At 38.0% G+C, this 13,926-nt stretch overlaps 1 protein-coding gene across 1 annotated transcript; it reads right to left on the reverse strand.

The window, feature by feature from the left end:
- Window positions 1–3,849: 3,849 nt before the first annotated feature.
- LOC135462872 (procathepsin L-like) lies at window positions 3,850–13,473 on the reverse strand. Its single transcript, XM_064740165.1, has 7 exons — window positions 13,337–13,473; window positions 12,690–12,795; window positions 10,081–10,233; window positions 9,528–9,648; window positions 8,100–8,200; window positions 6,851–7,134; window positions 3,850–4,164 (listed from the first exon to the last, which is right to left on the reverse strand). The coding sequence occupies exons 1-7, from the start codon at window positions 13,471–13,473 to the stop codon at window positions 4,065–4,067; spliced, it is 1,002 nt and encodes a 333-aa protein (XP_064596235.1). The 3' UTR covers window positions 3,850–4,064.
- Window positions 13,474–13,926: the final 453 nt, after the last annotated feature.

Genomic DNA, 13,926 nt, shown 5'->3' on the forward strand with positions numbered 1-13,926 from the left:
TTTCTCCGCGTGACATCCAAGACAGCACACGAGAAAACCACAAGATAGATAGTAAAACTGGTCTAGATATCTTAAGACGAGGGTCTCATGTGGGGGACTCGAACCTTTAACACTAAGAATCAAAGCGGAAAAAAACACGGAGTACTGTTTTAAAAAGCAACATTTTGCTGTGATTTAATTTAGAGACATTACAATAGAATATGGGGAATATTTTCCTTTTATTAAAATAAACTTTTTGATGACCAGAAGAAGGAATTGAATCATGTGCTATATTTATGACGGGGACCTTGGCCCGTCTTGAGTGCACGCAAATGTCACCTGGTCTAACACTTGTGGGTCCTTTTTGACCCACGGTCTTATGTACGGTAAGTGCATAATGTTAATGATGAAAAAAAATGGTTACTTTAAGACTTCTTATTATTTTTTGCTTAATAATGTTGACTAATTGAAACCTATAACCGCTGAAATCGAAAGGCTGATTTCTGTGTTGTACACACTGAAGTTGAATCGCTATGTCGCAGTCTTGTGTATAAGTATCTTCGCCGAAACGTGGCTATTTTGCCATGTAACATTCCCAACTTTTAAATGCTTCCTAACAAGAACAGTTGATATGGAGGTCAATGACCTGGAACAAAGCACCTGAGCTCAGGTTAGAGTTGGATCATATCGGTGCCTAAAGATTTATCCTTGACACTCATGTTTGAGGCTGTAACACGAAAGGTGAGGGACGTCTTATACCAGCGAGCCAGTGATGCCTTTAAAGATATTAACATTGGCAACTGATTTATTTATTTATTTATTTATTTATTTATTTATTTATTTATTTATTTATTTATTTATTTATTTATTTATTTATTTATTTATTTATTTATTTATTCATTTATTTATTTATTTATTTGAATGTTGTTTGGCTACATACCAAAATATTCCCAGTCTTATTGGTTTTACAAGGGTTACATGTATCTGGCCAGTTTTATTAAGTGTTAATGTTCCAACACTCTTCAAGGGGGCTAATATTCCTACATGTATTATAAGCTGGTTAATAAGTGTTGAAAGAACACTTGGGACAGATTTCAAAGATGTTACATGGTGTAAAGGGACTCCCACCAGAGTCGATGACCGCTTATTCTTACCAATGGTCGACAAAATCTACAAATTCCCTGTTCAGAAGCCACCAAACCAGAAAAATTAACTTTAAATAAAGAGCTCATCATCAAACTGGTAGCCCAAGCCTGTTATCTGTTTGTTCATCTACACGATGGTGGTGAGTTTTATGCGATGATGAAAAGGGAGCATCTGTGGGGTAAAACAATAATTTTTGGCAAATTAATGAACTCTCCCACGTGTGACTTACGGATATGCAAACTATGTTGCTGGAAGAAAAAGTGTTCGACAAATGTGAGATGGAGTATCAGTCTGTTGTCAAGGTAACATGTAAGTCAGATTTTTTTTGACAGTATGTTGTTTAAAGCCAAGGCTATGTATGCATCAACCCTACATTACCAGAGACACTTGAACCAGTTGTGAAATATGATATATGGTTGACTGATGAAATGATTCAATGATTATTGCCCTCTAGCTAGCCACAGATGGACTTTTCTCACTAGTCTAGAATTACTCAGCTGAGTAAAATTGTCAAGAGGCCGGATTTCACGAGATGTGTGACACAGTTTTCGACAACTAGACGCATTTACAGTAAAATAAATGACGCCATACGCAGTCATATTAAGCTAAATCTCAGCGCAGGCGCAGTCTCAATCCCCAGACAGATATATCAGAAACGCTTCCGTGGCAATTTTGTTCAGTGAAGATATAAAATGTGTGCCTTTTAATTGCTTTACATGCTATGCGTTCATACATATATTAACCACTTGTGAACTCCTGTAACAATATAAAAGAGAAACTTTTATTCGCCCCATGGTGAGTAATTCACAGACCGATTGTCACACTGGTGATTTATGCATTTGCTCTGGCAATTTCTATGGAAGGAGCAATACTTATGTGTTCGGAGTAAACCACCGACCTTCGGCACGCACCTCTTCACTTAAGACGTCGACCTAAAATATCTGAGAAGAAGAAGCGCAGATTATCGACAGCTGCGATATCCCGCTAAATATAGCTGTCGTCATGTTCTCAAACCTCCGGATAAGTGATTTGTGTTAAATGACAGGATGTCTAAATTTTGAACTACCGCCCGACCAACCAAACAACAGGTAATAGGACTGTGCCAAGTAGCGGCTCAAAACAAAATTGCTTGTTGAAGTAAAAATTGCAGATCTGTAAGTGTACTAGAGACGAAAGTACAGACTGATAAGTTATGTAGTCTAAAGTACACCCTTGTGGGAGTGGGTTAAGATATGTCGTAATACACGCACTATCTACAGACAAGCACATACTCGCACTCAGTATAGCGGGTTCAATCCCACCCAAACTATATCTGCCATACAGGCCTGCATTTGAACAACCACGTCGCACACACATGTGCATTGCCTAAGCCTAATCACTCGGGATACAATAAATACGAACCATTGTTACCTCTGCCAACACTCCAAAAATTCATTGTGTTAATTTTAACAGAAAGTCTCTTGTGTGTGTGATGCTAGAATGTATTCTGCTATTGCGACAATTTATTCTGTTAAATATAACGCACAAGTTCTGTTAATTCAACATGAAGATTCTATTAGAATAACAGGATGTTATGTTAAATATGACAAAAAAAATATGTTATAATAACAGAATACATTCTAACATCAATCAGACATCACACTTTCTGTCAAAAATAGGAAATTAATGTTCTGAGCGAAAGAGGTTATGTTTCGGCCGGTGTCTGTCTGTGAATCTGTTTGCCTTTCTGTCTATCAGCAAATTTACGGGCACAGTTCTGGGTGGATGTGGACGAAAATTTCCTTCCAGATTTTATATTTGTGTGTTATAGAATTCGACAGACAGAGTTGAGAATATTTCTAACCACGGAGACATTACCCATTCAATTTTGGATATCAGCTACAGAAGACATTTTATATCCAAGAAGCACTTTCCCGTCTGCCAAATGGATTTCCTACTCTACAGCAGTTGCATGTGCTCAGCGATCCGTAAACAATAAATATTTTTAAATTTCCCTGTCTTAAAACAGTGTGCGGCGTTAAGTTTTGTTTATTAACTAGCGCCAGTTTGTTGTTGTATGGTTGTATGCGTCCATTGATTTATTTGACAAGTGGGATGAACACTTGTGATACCCCCCCACCCCTCTTAGACACACACACACTTTGAAATCGTGTCGTCCAACGTCGGGTGTTGTGACGTGAGTATGTTTCCAAAACTTGCGTCTCTGATTTTTGACTCGTGGACATTCAAAGTTGCGTATGGTAGGATGATCCAAAGTATAATAAAACTAAGGATAAAGACCGTTGCCTATAGAGACAATCTTAATCCATAACAGGGGCATCCGTGGATCAGTTGGTTAGCGCGCTAGCGCAGCGTGATGACCCAGCAGTCTCTCCCCAATGCGGGAAGCTCGTGTTGGCTTCCTCTCCGGCCGTACGTGGGAAGGTCTTGCAGCAACCTGCGGATGGTCGTGGGTTTCCTCCGGGCTGTGCCAAGTTTTCACCCACCATAATGCTGGCCGCCGTCGTATAAGTGAAATACTCTTGAGTACGGCGTAAAACACCAATCAAACAAATACATAAATAATCCATAACAGAACTATATGCTGTGGGGAATGTAAGTTCCTATTCTTTTAAATATTTGAAAAAAAAAACAGGAGGTGATATCTAAGTTTTACTGTAATTACGCCGAACAAATCCAAAATCTCGCAGAATTTAAATATTGGCAAAGATTGTACTTTATTAGTCTACGTCAGTAAAATTTTACAGACAGTTGATCTAGAGTAAGCATTACATTAAATCAGTTCAATTTACATATTCATATGAAGGATACTTATGTTTCTAACAAGGAATAGTCAACCTTAACAATTTTGAGCACTTTTCAGCCCATGATCCCTTTCGTTATGACGTTCCAGTTTTCCATTGGCTGTCATCCTGTTTGAGTCCTGGCGTCCTGTCATTTCAAACCTTTGGAAAGCTGGCTTGTGTGGCGATTCCACACTGGTTGTTCCGATTACGTGACATCTTGATGTATCCCTTCATACCCCATCTTTCTCCCCAACTGAAACAAAACACACCATTTTTTCAAATTTTACAAGGGCTCATCGACAACCGGCTATTGATGTCCCATATTCAAACACAGCTCTCACTGACATGACCTTGGCTTTACGTCACGAAGTTTGTCGGAGACGTTGTAAAAGGGCGGCGGTATATATATACTTAGATTTCCTGTAGCAGTTAACCCGAGAATCGTGGCACAATTGAAGCTGTCTTTGGGATGGTTAGCATATATAACATTTTGCCTATGTTTTCTTACTACCCTTTAACATAAATATCTTTCCAGGTATCCTGACCATTATTTAAGTTAATCGTTAAAAATTTTTAGTTTCCTTTAATGACATAATGAATGATTGTGACTTATGGCTGTATTATCTTTCTTATGTATTCAGTTATTGTATTCGTCGTACTCAAGACTATTTCACTTATACGACAGTGGTCAGCAGTAGGGTGGGACAGCGTTTACAAGGAAGTTTGCAGTGTCCCTGGGAAAAATTGTTATGGTACTTGCTTTAATGGCTAGAACTCTGTAACTTAATACATATCCATTGTTAATTCAGACTGTCTCCTGTTTTTTTTTTGTTTGGCCCAAGAAACCAGGTGAAGTGGGAAATAAGGTGTTCAATAATTTCACAAGAAACCGGGTAAAATGGTAACTAAGTTGTTACATAATTTCACATAAAAACAGATAAAATGGTAAATAAAGTGGTAAATAATTTCTCATGAAACCAGTTAAAATGGTAAATAACTTGTTATATAATTTCACAAGAAACCAGGTGAAGTGGTGTTTACAAATTTTCTTTGATAGGGAAACATTGGAGATGACAGTGTGCTCGTCGGTCAATTGGCCTAATTATCTGTATCAGAATTTTATATTTCTGTTAAATATTTTGAATCAAAACTTCAATAGTGACGGCTTTACATTTATCATGGAGGTACATATACCATAAAAGTATACATATGTACACCTCCATACATTGGTAAAACTTTGTACTGCACGAAAGTTGACAGAAATGATCTGAAGTTATACAGTTCAGTGAGTGCGGAGTGACACAAGCCTACAAGGATACCGATAGCACGAAGGATTTTATCAGGTAGATAATCCCTGAAAGATAAGACTTGTGTCAACTGGTAAACTTTCTCTTAAGGCTAAATTCCAGGTAAATATTCTCATCCTAGCTTAAAACGGTAGAGTTCACATAAAATTACAACTCATTATTTGCTTCATCCTACTGAACACCACGGGGTATCATCTTTCTCTTACTGTTTTCTTAACGGCTTTGTAAAAGTTGGCACGGATTATACTTCCCTTACAAGAGTGTACAGGTATTGAGAAAAATGTGTCAATCTAAACTCGCGGTAAGTAAGTCTTAAGATTCACATTTAAAGAAAAGTTCAAAATGAAGCGATGACAGTTAGACGAACATGAACAAACTATGCAAAAATAGCTCCATTTTAATGTTGGGAATGGCTCTTACTCCCCACGTGTAGAGCATTACTTAAATAGAGATCACACATGGTTCGCCTGTAGGTGACTATGCAGACAAAAAGTGCCACGTGCAGTACGACAAATAAATACCATCTTACAGATTAAACTTTTCAATGCATCTGAAAAAAATGAAATCACCAAAGATAGTATTAAACGCATATTTTCCAGTTTCTCACCTAATACACTCTACATTAATTTTTACAGCTTTCTTTCATTTCAACAAAGACATTAATCATTACTTTGTATCACGAAACTAAATCCACAAACTACACGAGGCCCAACGTGTAAATTCTGAATTTAAAAAAATATAGAAGTGTTTCAAACAGTGTGTTTACGTGTATTTCCCATTCTGCCTCAGGCTATACTTGATTCCAGCTATCTAGAGTTCAAGATTTTCTGGGTATATGTTACTTTAAATCCTGTCGTTTTTCCAATTGTTTTATCATTGTTGTCCTGTTTTCTTAACGGCTTCCAGAAGGGTATTATAATACATGTCCTTTTGTATGGTCCAAATCTGCCTAAGTATTTTTGAGTCATATCCTCTTTTCTGGAAGGGAACGCCTTCCACAACATACGGGCAATGGGTTGTAACACATGAGGGCAATGTCTATTGACTTATTATATATTGACCTTTACCTAAATAATCTTTGTTAATAATCTATGTAATGGCGTTGGGTTATCTAGTTGGAAGAAACAAATCCGTATACGGGATGAACTCAGAACCAGGGCAAGGTTTGACGAACTTTTCCACATGTGACTTACAGACTGCCAAACCCTACTGCTTGGAAAAGAAGTGTCCTTTACCGAAAATAAGATTACGTAGAAGGCCAGGCTAGTGTAGATCAAGATCTCATAATAAACAAAAAAGAAAACATTTCCAAAGTCATAATCGATGGTAGACATGTAAGAATTTGTTAATTTACCTAGGGTTAAAACTATGTAATATTTTACATTTGTGTTTAGGAGAAACCCAGTTTTATGACAAAGCACATGACATTAATGGTTAAAAATAATTTCACACCTGATGTTCTGTAGCTAGAAAATTGTTTCTCAGATAAGAAAGAGTAGGAAAAGAGAATACAAGTAAAACACTTTGTTCTCCACAGAGAGGTGTTAAAATAGGCATTGCACCTGTTCAATACACGTAGGGAAAATGAATATTGTTTAAACCAACACTTTGTTCTGTCGATGAATAGGCTACCTGTTTTTCACCAGCCAGTACTCTTTTCCTTTACCCAACAACCCCTTTTCAATTCCATATCCCACAGCCAGCACTGCGTGGTTTATCATTGTCTCACTACATTGCTTCTCGTCATACACCCCTCTCTTGTACAGCCGGAAGGAAAGGTGACTTGAGTCGATGCCCACGGAAACTGGACCCACAGTGGCGACAGCCCCTTGAAGCGCATATTCGTATGATTTAAGGAGGACAGGTCCTTTGGTGGTGGCGCCAACATTGGCACGGCTGAAGCGACACTTTGCCTGCTGAAAAAGAAGGCATCCCCTTTATTTTTTGTCAGCTGTTGTCCTAGATTGCCACCAGTGAAGGCCGCCGACGTTTGCGTGTGTGTGGCGGGGAAGGATCGCTCATTTAGATGGTTTAATCTGGGTCACGCCGACCAATAAGGTCGCGTGTTCGAAACCGACATTCGCTGTGTCGACCACTACTATAATGCAAGAAATATGCCTGGTAAAAGGCTACCTGGCGAAGGTCGATCGTGATTTTCTCCAATCGTCAGCCTGAAATTCTCATACATCTGAAAAATGCCCCCACTTGCCCAATCAGTCAATACATATGACGTGACTTACGCCATTATGATGTGCGTATCTGTAGGATTATGTCACAAGTGGGAATGCGTGACAGTCATTTGCCAAAAGTATGATGTTTTCCCCGGGCACTTCGGCGCCATCGATCTATAAATCTAACAGTTATTGCACAAGTATGAAGAAATAAATCAAAGAAAAAAATGGGTCATTTCTTTGAGTTATTAATTTATATTACTTAAAAATTGCTTGATTATTTTTTTAACGCAGTAAAATGCATTTGAAACTTTGAATTCTACACTAGCCTTTTCTGGCCATATTGAGACATGACCCTGACCCTGACATCACGTGAGGTTTTTGTCACTTGAGACGCTTGGCCTGTTAAGTTACATCATTCAAAATACATACACATGTAGATAGATCTATGAACGCAGTGGACATTGAAACGAACTATTTCAAACCAAAAATATGGAATAGCTGTCACTGATACACCCTTGGTCACAAAAGACCACCGTAGAATGTTTTATAAAAAAAAGCAAATCAAACTGTATTCCTGGACACTGTTTAATAGACATTCCTCTGAAAATACTTCTTTTTAGTGTTCTCGTTCTCTTAAAACATTTTTTCTACCAACGGGCAGTAAAAGTGTGAATGTGGATATGCGAATAAAGCCGAAATATACTCACTTTAGCCTCATATGGGTATGATGCCTCCTTGTCAATTCCATTGTTTTTCGCAATGTATTCAAATGCTAGAATAAATGCACCACCTTCGCAACCCTCATTGCCTGTAATGAAGAGACGTCATTAGGGCAGGCCTACAAGATTGTCTGATAATTCTCTCTATATCATAGTCCTATTCGAGAATCTTTTGATGCCGATCAGTTTTATTTTGTGTATTTATTTATTTATTTATTTGATTGGTGTTTTACGCCGTACTCAAGAATATTTCTCTTATACGACGGCGGCCAGCATTATGGTGGGTGGAACCCGGGCACAGCCCGGGGGAAAACCACGACCATCCGCAGGTTGCTGTCAGATCTTCCCATTAACGGCCGGAGAGGAAGCCAGCATGAGCTGGACTTGAACTCACAGCGACCGCATTGGTGAGAGGCTCCTGGGTCATTACGCTGCGCTAGCGCGCTAACCGACTGAGCCACGGAGGCCCCCTCTTTATTTTGTGTAGGAATACGGAATGATCATATTAAACCAGATGCTTTTAGGAAGTTATTGACGCAGTTTCCAGCGTTTGGTGTTTAGAATTGCTCGCTACAGTGGTGGAAAGTTAAATTTGCACACGACTCGACATGCGCAGACTAGATCTTGTTGCCATCATAGCTCACATTGTACAAGACAAGCTTAAGTTTTAAGAGTATTATCTGACCACAAAATTTAAGACCGAAATGGTCCGTTCTATACTTAGGCTCATTTATTTTTGTGCAGAATTCTTTCAACTGTTGTGACATATCTTGGTGCAAATAGGAAATGAACGCTTAGACCATTACGGCCTGAGGTCATGCAAGGTTAATTGCGAGTTTTATTACATCACATGCAGGCAAATGGGGTAAACTTTCTCGCTTAATGGCCATTCCGTTCCAAGCCGAATGGAATATTGTTCTAAAAAGCAGATAACTTTTTTCGAGTGCTGCCTAAATGAACATGTGCGTAACCTGTCCTAGGTGGGATAAACCAAAAAGCATGATCATTTATGCTTATGGTACAATATTACAGTTGACAGCCCATAATTCAGCTCCAGTCCAATTTCGTAAAATGTATTTTTCTAAATTTTCGATTTGAATGTGTTCTCGAACCCATGAAAATTCACAGATGTCACAAGGAGACAAATGAAATACGCGGATAGCGCTGAGCTGAATGTAACTGCCGATTGGTCATAATGCTTAAACATGGTCGCCTGGATTTATTTGTTTATCCAGTGGCGATGAAATGTCGATCATGCGCACTGGAAATAGCTATCCAGCTTATTGTGAGTACTACAATACCGTTTGCCTACAAGTCAAGAGTAAATAATAGTTCTATCCAATTAAACCTCAAAATATTGAAACTGCAAAATTTCTCCAAAACATTTTCCTTACAAGCATATTTTGGGTTACAAACCTTCCGTGGAACAATCAACCAAGTTTTGTTCGGAAAGGGACACCAGGTTCCCGGTTTTCTTAAAATGTTGGCCTTCCAGAGAACCAGTTGCGGAGAAAGCCCAACACGACCCGCATTGTCCCTGCAAGTAAAAAAAAAAAGAAAATAAACGAATGACATCAGTGCAACGCAAGAGGCATGTAGTTAATGTACTTATGACACTAATCCTTTGTGATACCAAATTACTGGATTTGAAGCATGGTTATAATTATTATTAATACCATGCAACTACCTCAAACAATGCGCTCAAGTTATTTGCTTTTTTGTTGTTGTTTGTTTTCTTTTTTCCATTTGATTCATATAATTTATTTGTTTATTTATTTATCTGATTGGAGCTCCACGTCGTACTCAAGAAAATTTTTCTTCCCAACATATTCTGAGAGGAAACCGGACAAAGCCCTTGGGAAACCCTAGATCATCTGTCGGTTGCTGGAAGATCTATATTGAATTGTGTTTACTGAAAAACGTTGTGAATACATATACATATCATGCATTTTAAACATTTAAAACCAACCTGGCTTTTGACCCGAGTTACATAACCCTTTTCTCTCCAATCGACATGTTCTGGCAGTGGGCCACCAGGGGGCGTGAACACTTCAGACGGTGTTACCTTGGTTTCGTTGGTTATTCGAAAACCATTCATCTGGCTCACAAACTCTTCAGAAGTCTACAAAATAAATTCTTTACATTGTTATAATCCAGATATAAGAACCAAATTCGAAAACATGTTCATTGTCCTGCAAAGATTCACTAAGCCCGTGGGTTATAGTCCTATATACATATAAAAATATATTATGTACTATTTAAGTCCATTTTTACCACGCGCTTTGTCGCATCGACCTGGAAATATCTGAACTGTCACGCTATTGTGATGGAAAAGGTACATGAAATAGAGTTTGTATTATTTTTTGTTCAGTTAGTCACGTTCGATAGGTCGACATTACATACCACATCATATGAACCCGACATTAACAATTAAAACACAGATCATCCTTGGGTCAAATCAGATTTAAACAAATCTTAACGTTTATGTGATGCTTCAATATTACATTATCTTCCCTTTGTAAAATGAACGTGAATATTAAAACACTTGACCTGGTTTTGTTATGATAGAGAAGTGATGGATAATTTGATCACACAACTTTTAAATATTTAGCACTTATATCATCAAAATCAAAACTCTGCTTCATGTATAAGAATTTTTATTATTGCAGAAGATTAATACGCTGTTCTCAATACGCTTAACTGACGCGAAAAAAGTTCGCCTTGTTGTGTGGAGGGAACTGGAGTGATTGGGCTAAAGGCACGTCATTAGCCGAGTATATTACATGTACAAACTTTCTAGCATTAAAAAGGCTATACCAGACATTTGTGGCCAAAAAAAATATCAGCGCCAGTTCCAAATATGTATTACCTCTGGACAAAATATCAGCCTCGTCTCGACACGTTTTACCGTTTAAAATCGAATTTATAAAGCGGGTCGCATTATAGGTGAAATGAGAACGTCGCTTTATTCGAATTAAAAATAATATTACCAAAAGTCTCTCTAACCACATGCATGTGTAAATATTTTATTCATTATTTTTTTAATTGATTTCGACTTTACGCCGTAATCAGGAATATCATTTATTGTACATGAAATAAATGTATGACATATGACATGTGATACTACGGATAAGTTAATATTAGTAGGTTCAATTATCAAGTAAGATTAACAAATGTGTTATCACATCATTTGCCACGTGATGTAACGTTGATCAGCTGATATCAATGTGATCTGTTCTCTATCAGGAAGTTTGTCATGTGGCTTTATAACGAGAGCTTTCTGTGATCACGGGTCACCTCTCAATTTCCTATGGCGGTGAATTTTTCGGCGGAAATCATTACGGTGGCCGAGAGGTAAAAGCGTTCCCCTCAAAGCCAGCAGCCCAAGTTTATTCTCGGTTTGTGAAGGTGGAGAAAACGTAAAACTAACATAAAGTTCAGATGATGAGTTTGTTAAAATATGGTCTTAAATGGGTATTTTTCAGTTTTTGTTTAACACGAAAACACAATCGAAAATAATTTTTGTATGGTTGATCTTTGGGACCAACACTTGGTTTATACTGTCTCTGCATAACGATGTTCTAAATGAGCATGTAATGCATGTTTAGTAAGAATTTGATCTTTTCACCTAAATTATAGTCATATTTTTATTTGTAATATATTCATAAATATTTTCATAAATTTAAGATCAAGTGCACGTCTTTGAATATAAACAACAAATTTAAATTGGGATAAATTTATTACACATGCATATCGTCCTTATTACGGATATTATAATGCAAAGATGAAATATACCGAGAGCTGTTCCCAATTACCCAAAATGTTTTCGAATGCCCTCTCTCCTGAGAGAAATAAATCGAAAAAATATATATATATAAGTCCACATTTGCAAAAAACTTTCCACATTCTTTTATCTTGTTTTAGCATTATTTTGACGTTTTGTTTTGATATGTTGTGCATATTTTTTCCTACCTAGAAGTACCATCGTCAGTGTGTGGCTTTTCTTTCTAAATGCCATTGAGTCACTGGATAAAACGTGACGTTCCGAAAATATCAATCGCCAACTCTTTGGTGGCAACAAATCAGTGCATTCACATTGTGTAAACTGCTGTGTTAAAAATGAGTGAAATTTTTGAACAGAAACAGATGCCGTTTTGCAACACATGCATCGTGATATTTGATTGGACGGTCCTTTTCAACTGACGGTTCCACTGAAAGGCGCTATGCCTAACTTCGTCGTCTTGGTATAGACATCTTTTAAGGATGATAAGACAGTGCTGTGTGTACATTTCTCGGGTACCGATGTGAGGATATATCCACTTGTATTTATTTAATTGGTGTTTTACGTCGTACTCAAGAATATTTCCATTATACGACGGCGGCCAGCATTATGGTGGGTGGGAACCGGGCAGAGCCCGCGGGAAATCCACGACCATCCGCAGGGTGCTGTCAGGCCTTCCCACGTAGGCCTACGGCCAGAGAGGAAGCCAGCATGTGCTGTTGAGAGACTCCTAGGTCACTAGGCTGCGCTAGGGCGCTAACCAACTGAGCTATACATTTATAGTGTGTAATACAAACCATATCGCCGTACTCGTTCATCCCTAGCCAGTACGAGTGCTCTCCCCTATCTGCCTCCAAGTTGTGTCTCTCAATCACCTTCATGTTGCTCTCCCAAATCAACCGCCTACCGAAAGAATTAAACCACAATTGAAAAAGAGTTGTCTTTGCGTAAACTATTTTTTCGAGATAACCTCTTGTTCATGCAATTTGTATATGGGTGGGCACAATTTTAAAATTTCGCAAACAAAACACAGTACAAAATATATAGAAAGAAATACACGTTTCTCCTAACCATTGTGTCATATACCAACTGAATGAAACAAACTATATTGCTTTTGTGTGGTAAGATGTTAACATGGTTATCGCCAATTACTATACAGCAACATGTCAAACTGATAATTACATATAAGTACACACACCTGTAAGCCTGACAAAAAATGTTGACCAGTACGTGGGAAGGTCTCCCAGCAACCTGCGGATGGTCGTGGGTTTTCCCGGGCTCTGCCCGGTTTCCACCCACCATAATGCTGGCCGCCGTCGTATAGGTGAAATATTCCTGAGTACGGCGTAAAACACTAATCAAATAAATCAACAAATAAATAAATTTTGATCAAAAGAAAATATTAAATTAGTTCATTTTCGCGGGTTCCTTTCTTTTCTTTTACCTTTTCATGTCTTCATCTCCGACATATTTCTTGCTGTAGTTTCTTTTAAAAAACAGCCACTCTGTGTTGATGTCAAATGACTGTACATGAGCTATGGTGGCCATGGTGACCAGCACAACAAGAACAAGACGTTCCATCTGGAATATACCATGAGATGTAAATTTCAATGTTACTGAAGGACATTAAAACATCGCTTTTTTATCTTTCAGTGTATTAGGTCTTTACTTTGTTCATTTACCTTCTGAGAATAAAAAAAAAAAACTGTATAGGACGAGAGCTATGTGGTGCTAGCAGGCGTGAGTGCGAACTTAAGTATATTTAAGGAGAAAAGAGGCTGCAGTTCACCCCTAAAACGTGACCACTGGCAACTGTCACATTATCGTCGTGTTTTTTGGTTTTTATCTCTTTGCTGTGGTCCTTAGCATAGAGAGGGTTCCCGAAAAACACTTTTATCTCTCTCGGGTGGCATTAAAGGTAAAACGTGTGACAAAACACTAAATAACCCGATTTACACGCACAATTTTGGGTCACAATACATGGCAGCCAAAAAATTCGCTAATACTTCAGTTTATTTATTTCAATGGTGTTTT

The sequence above is a fragment of the Liolophura sinensis genome, chromosome 2, assembly GCF_032854445.1.
Source record: "Liolophura sinensis isolate JHLJ2023 chromosome 2, CUHK_Ljap_v2, whole genome shotgun sequence".
In the NCBI taxonomy this organism is placed as follows: Eukaryota; Metazoa; Mollusca; class Polyplacophora; order Chitonida; family Chitonidae; genus Liolophura; species Liolophura sinensis.

Coding starts and splice junctions, on each gene's coding strand:
- LOC135462872 (XM_064740165.1), bottom strand. CDS start 13,473: ATGGAACGTCTTGTTCTTGTTGTGCTGGTCACCATGGCCACCATAGCT. Junction 9,649..10,080: donor TAACTCGGGTCAAAAGCCAG/GTTGGTTTTAAA, acceptor TTTTACTTGCAG/GGACAATGCGGGTCGTGTTG. Junction 4,165..6,850: donor TACTGGCTGGTGAAAAACAG/GTAGCCTATTCA, acceptor GTTTTGTTTCAG/TTGGGGAGAAAGATGGGGTA.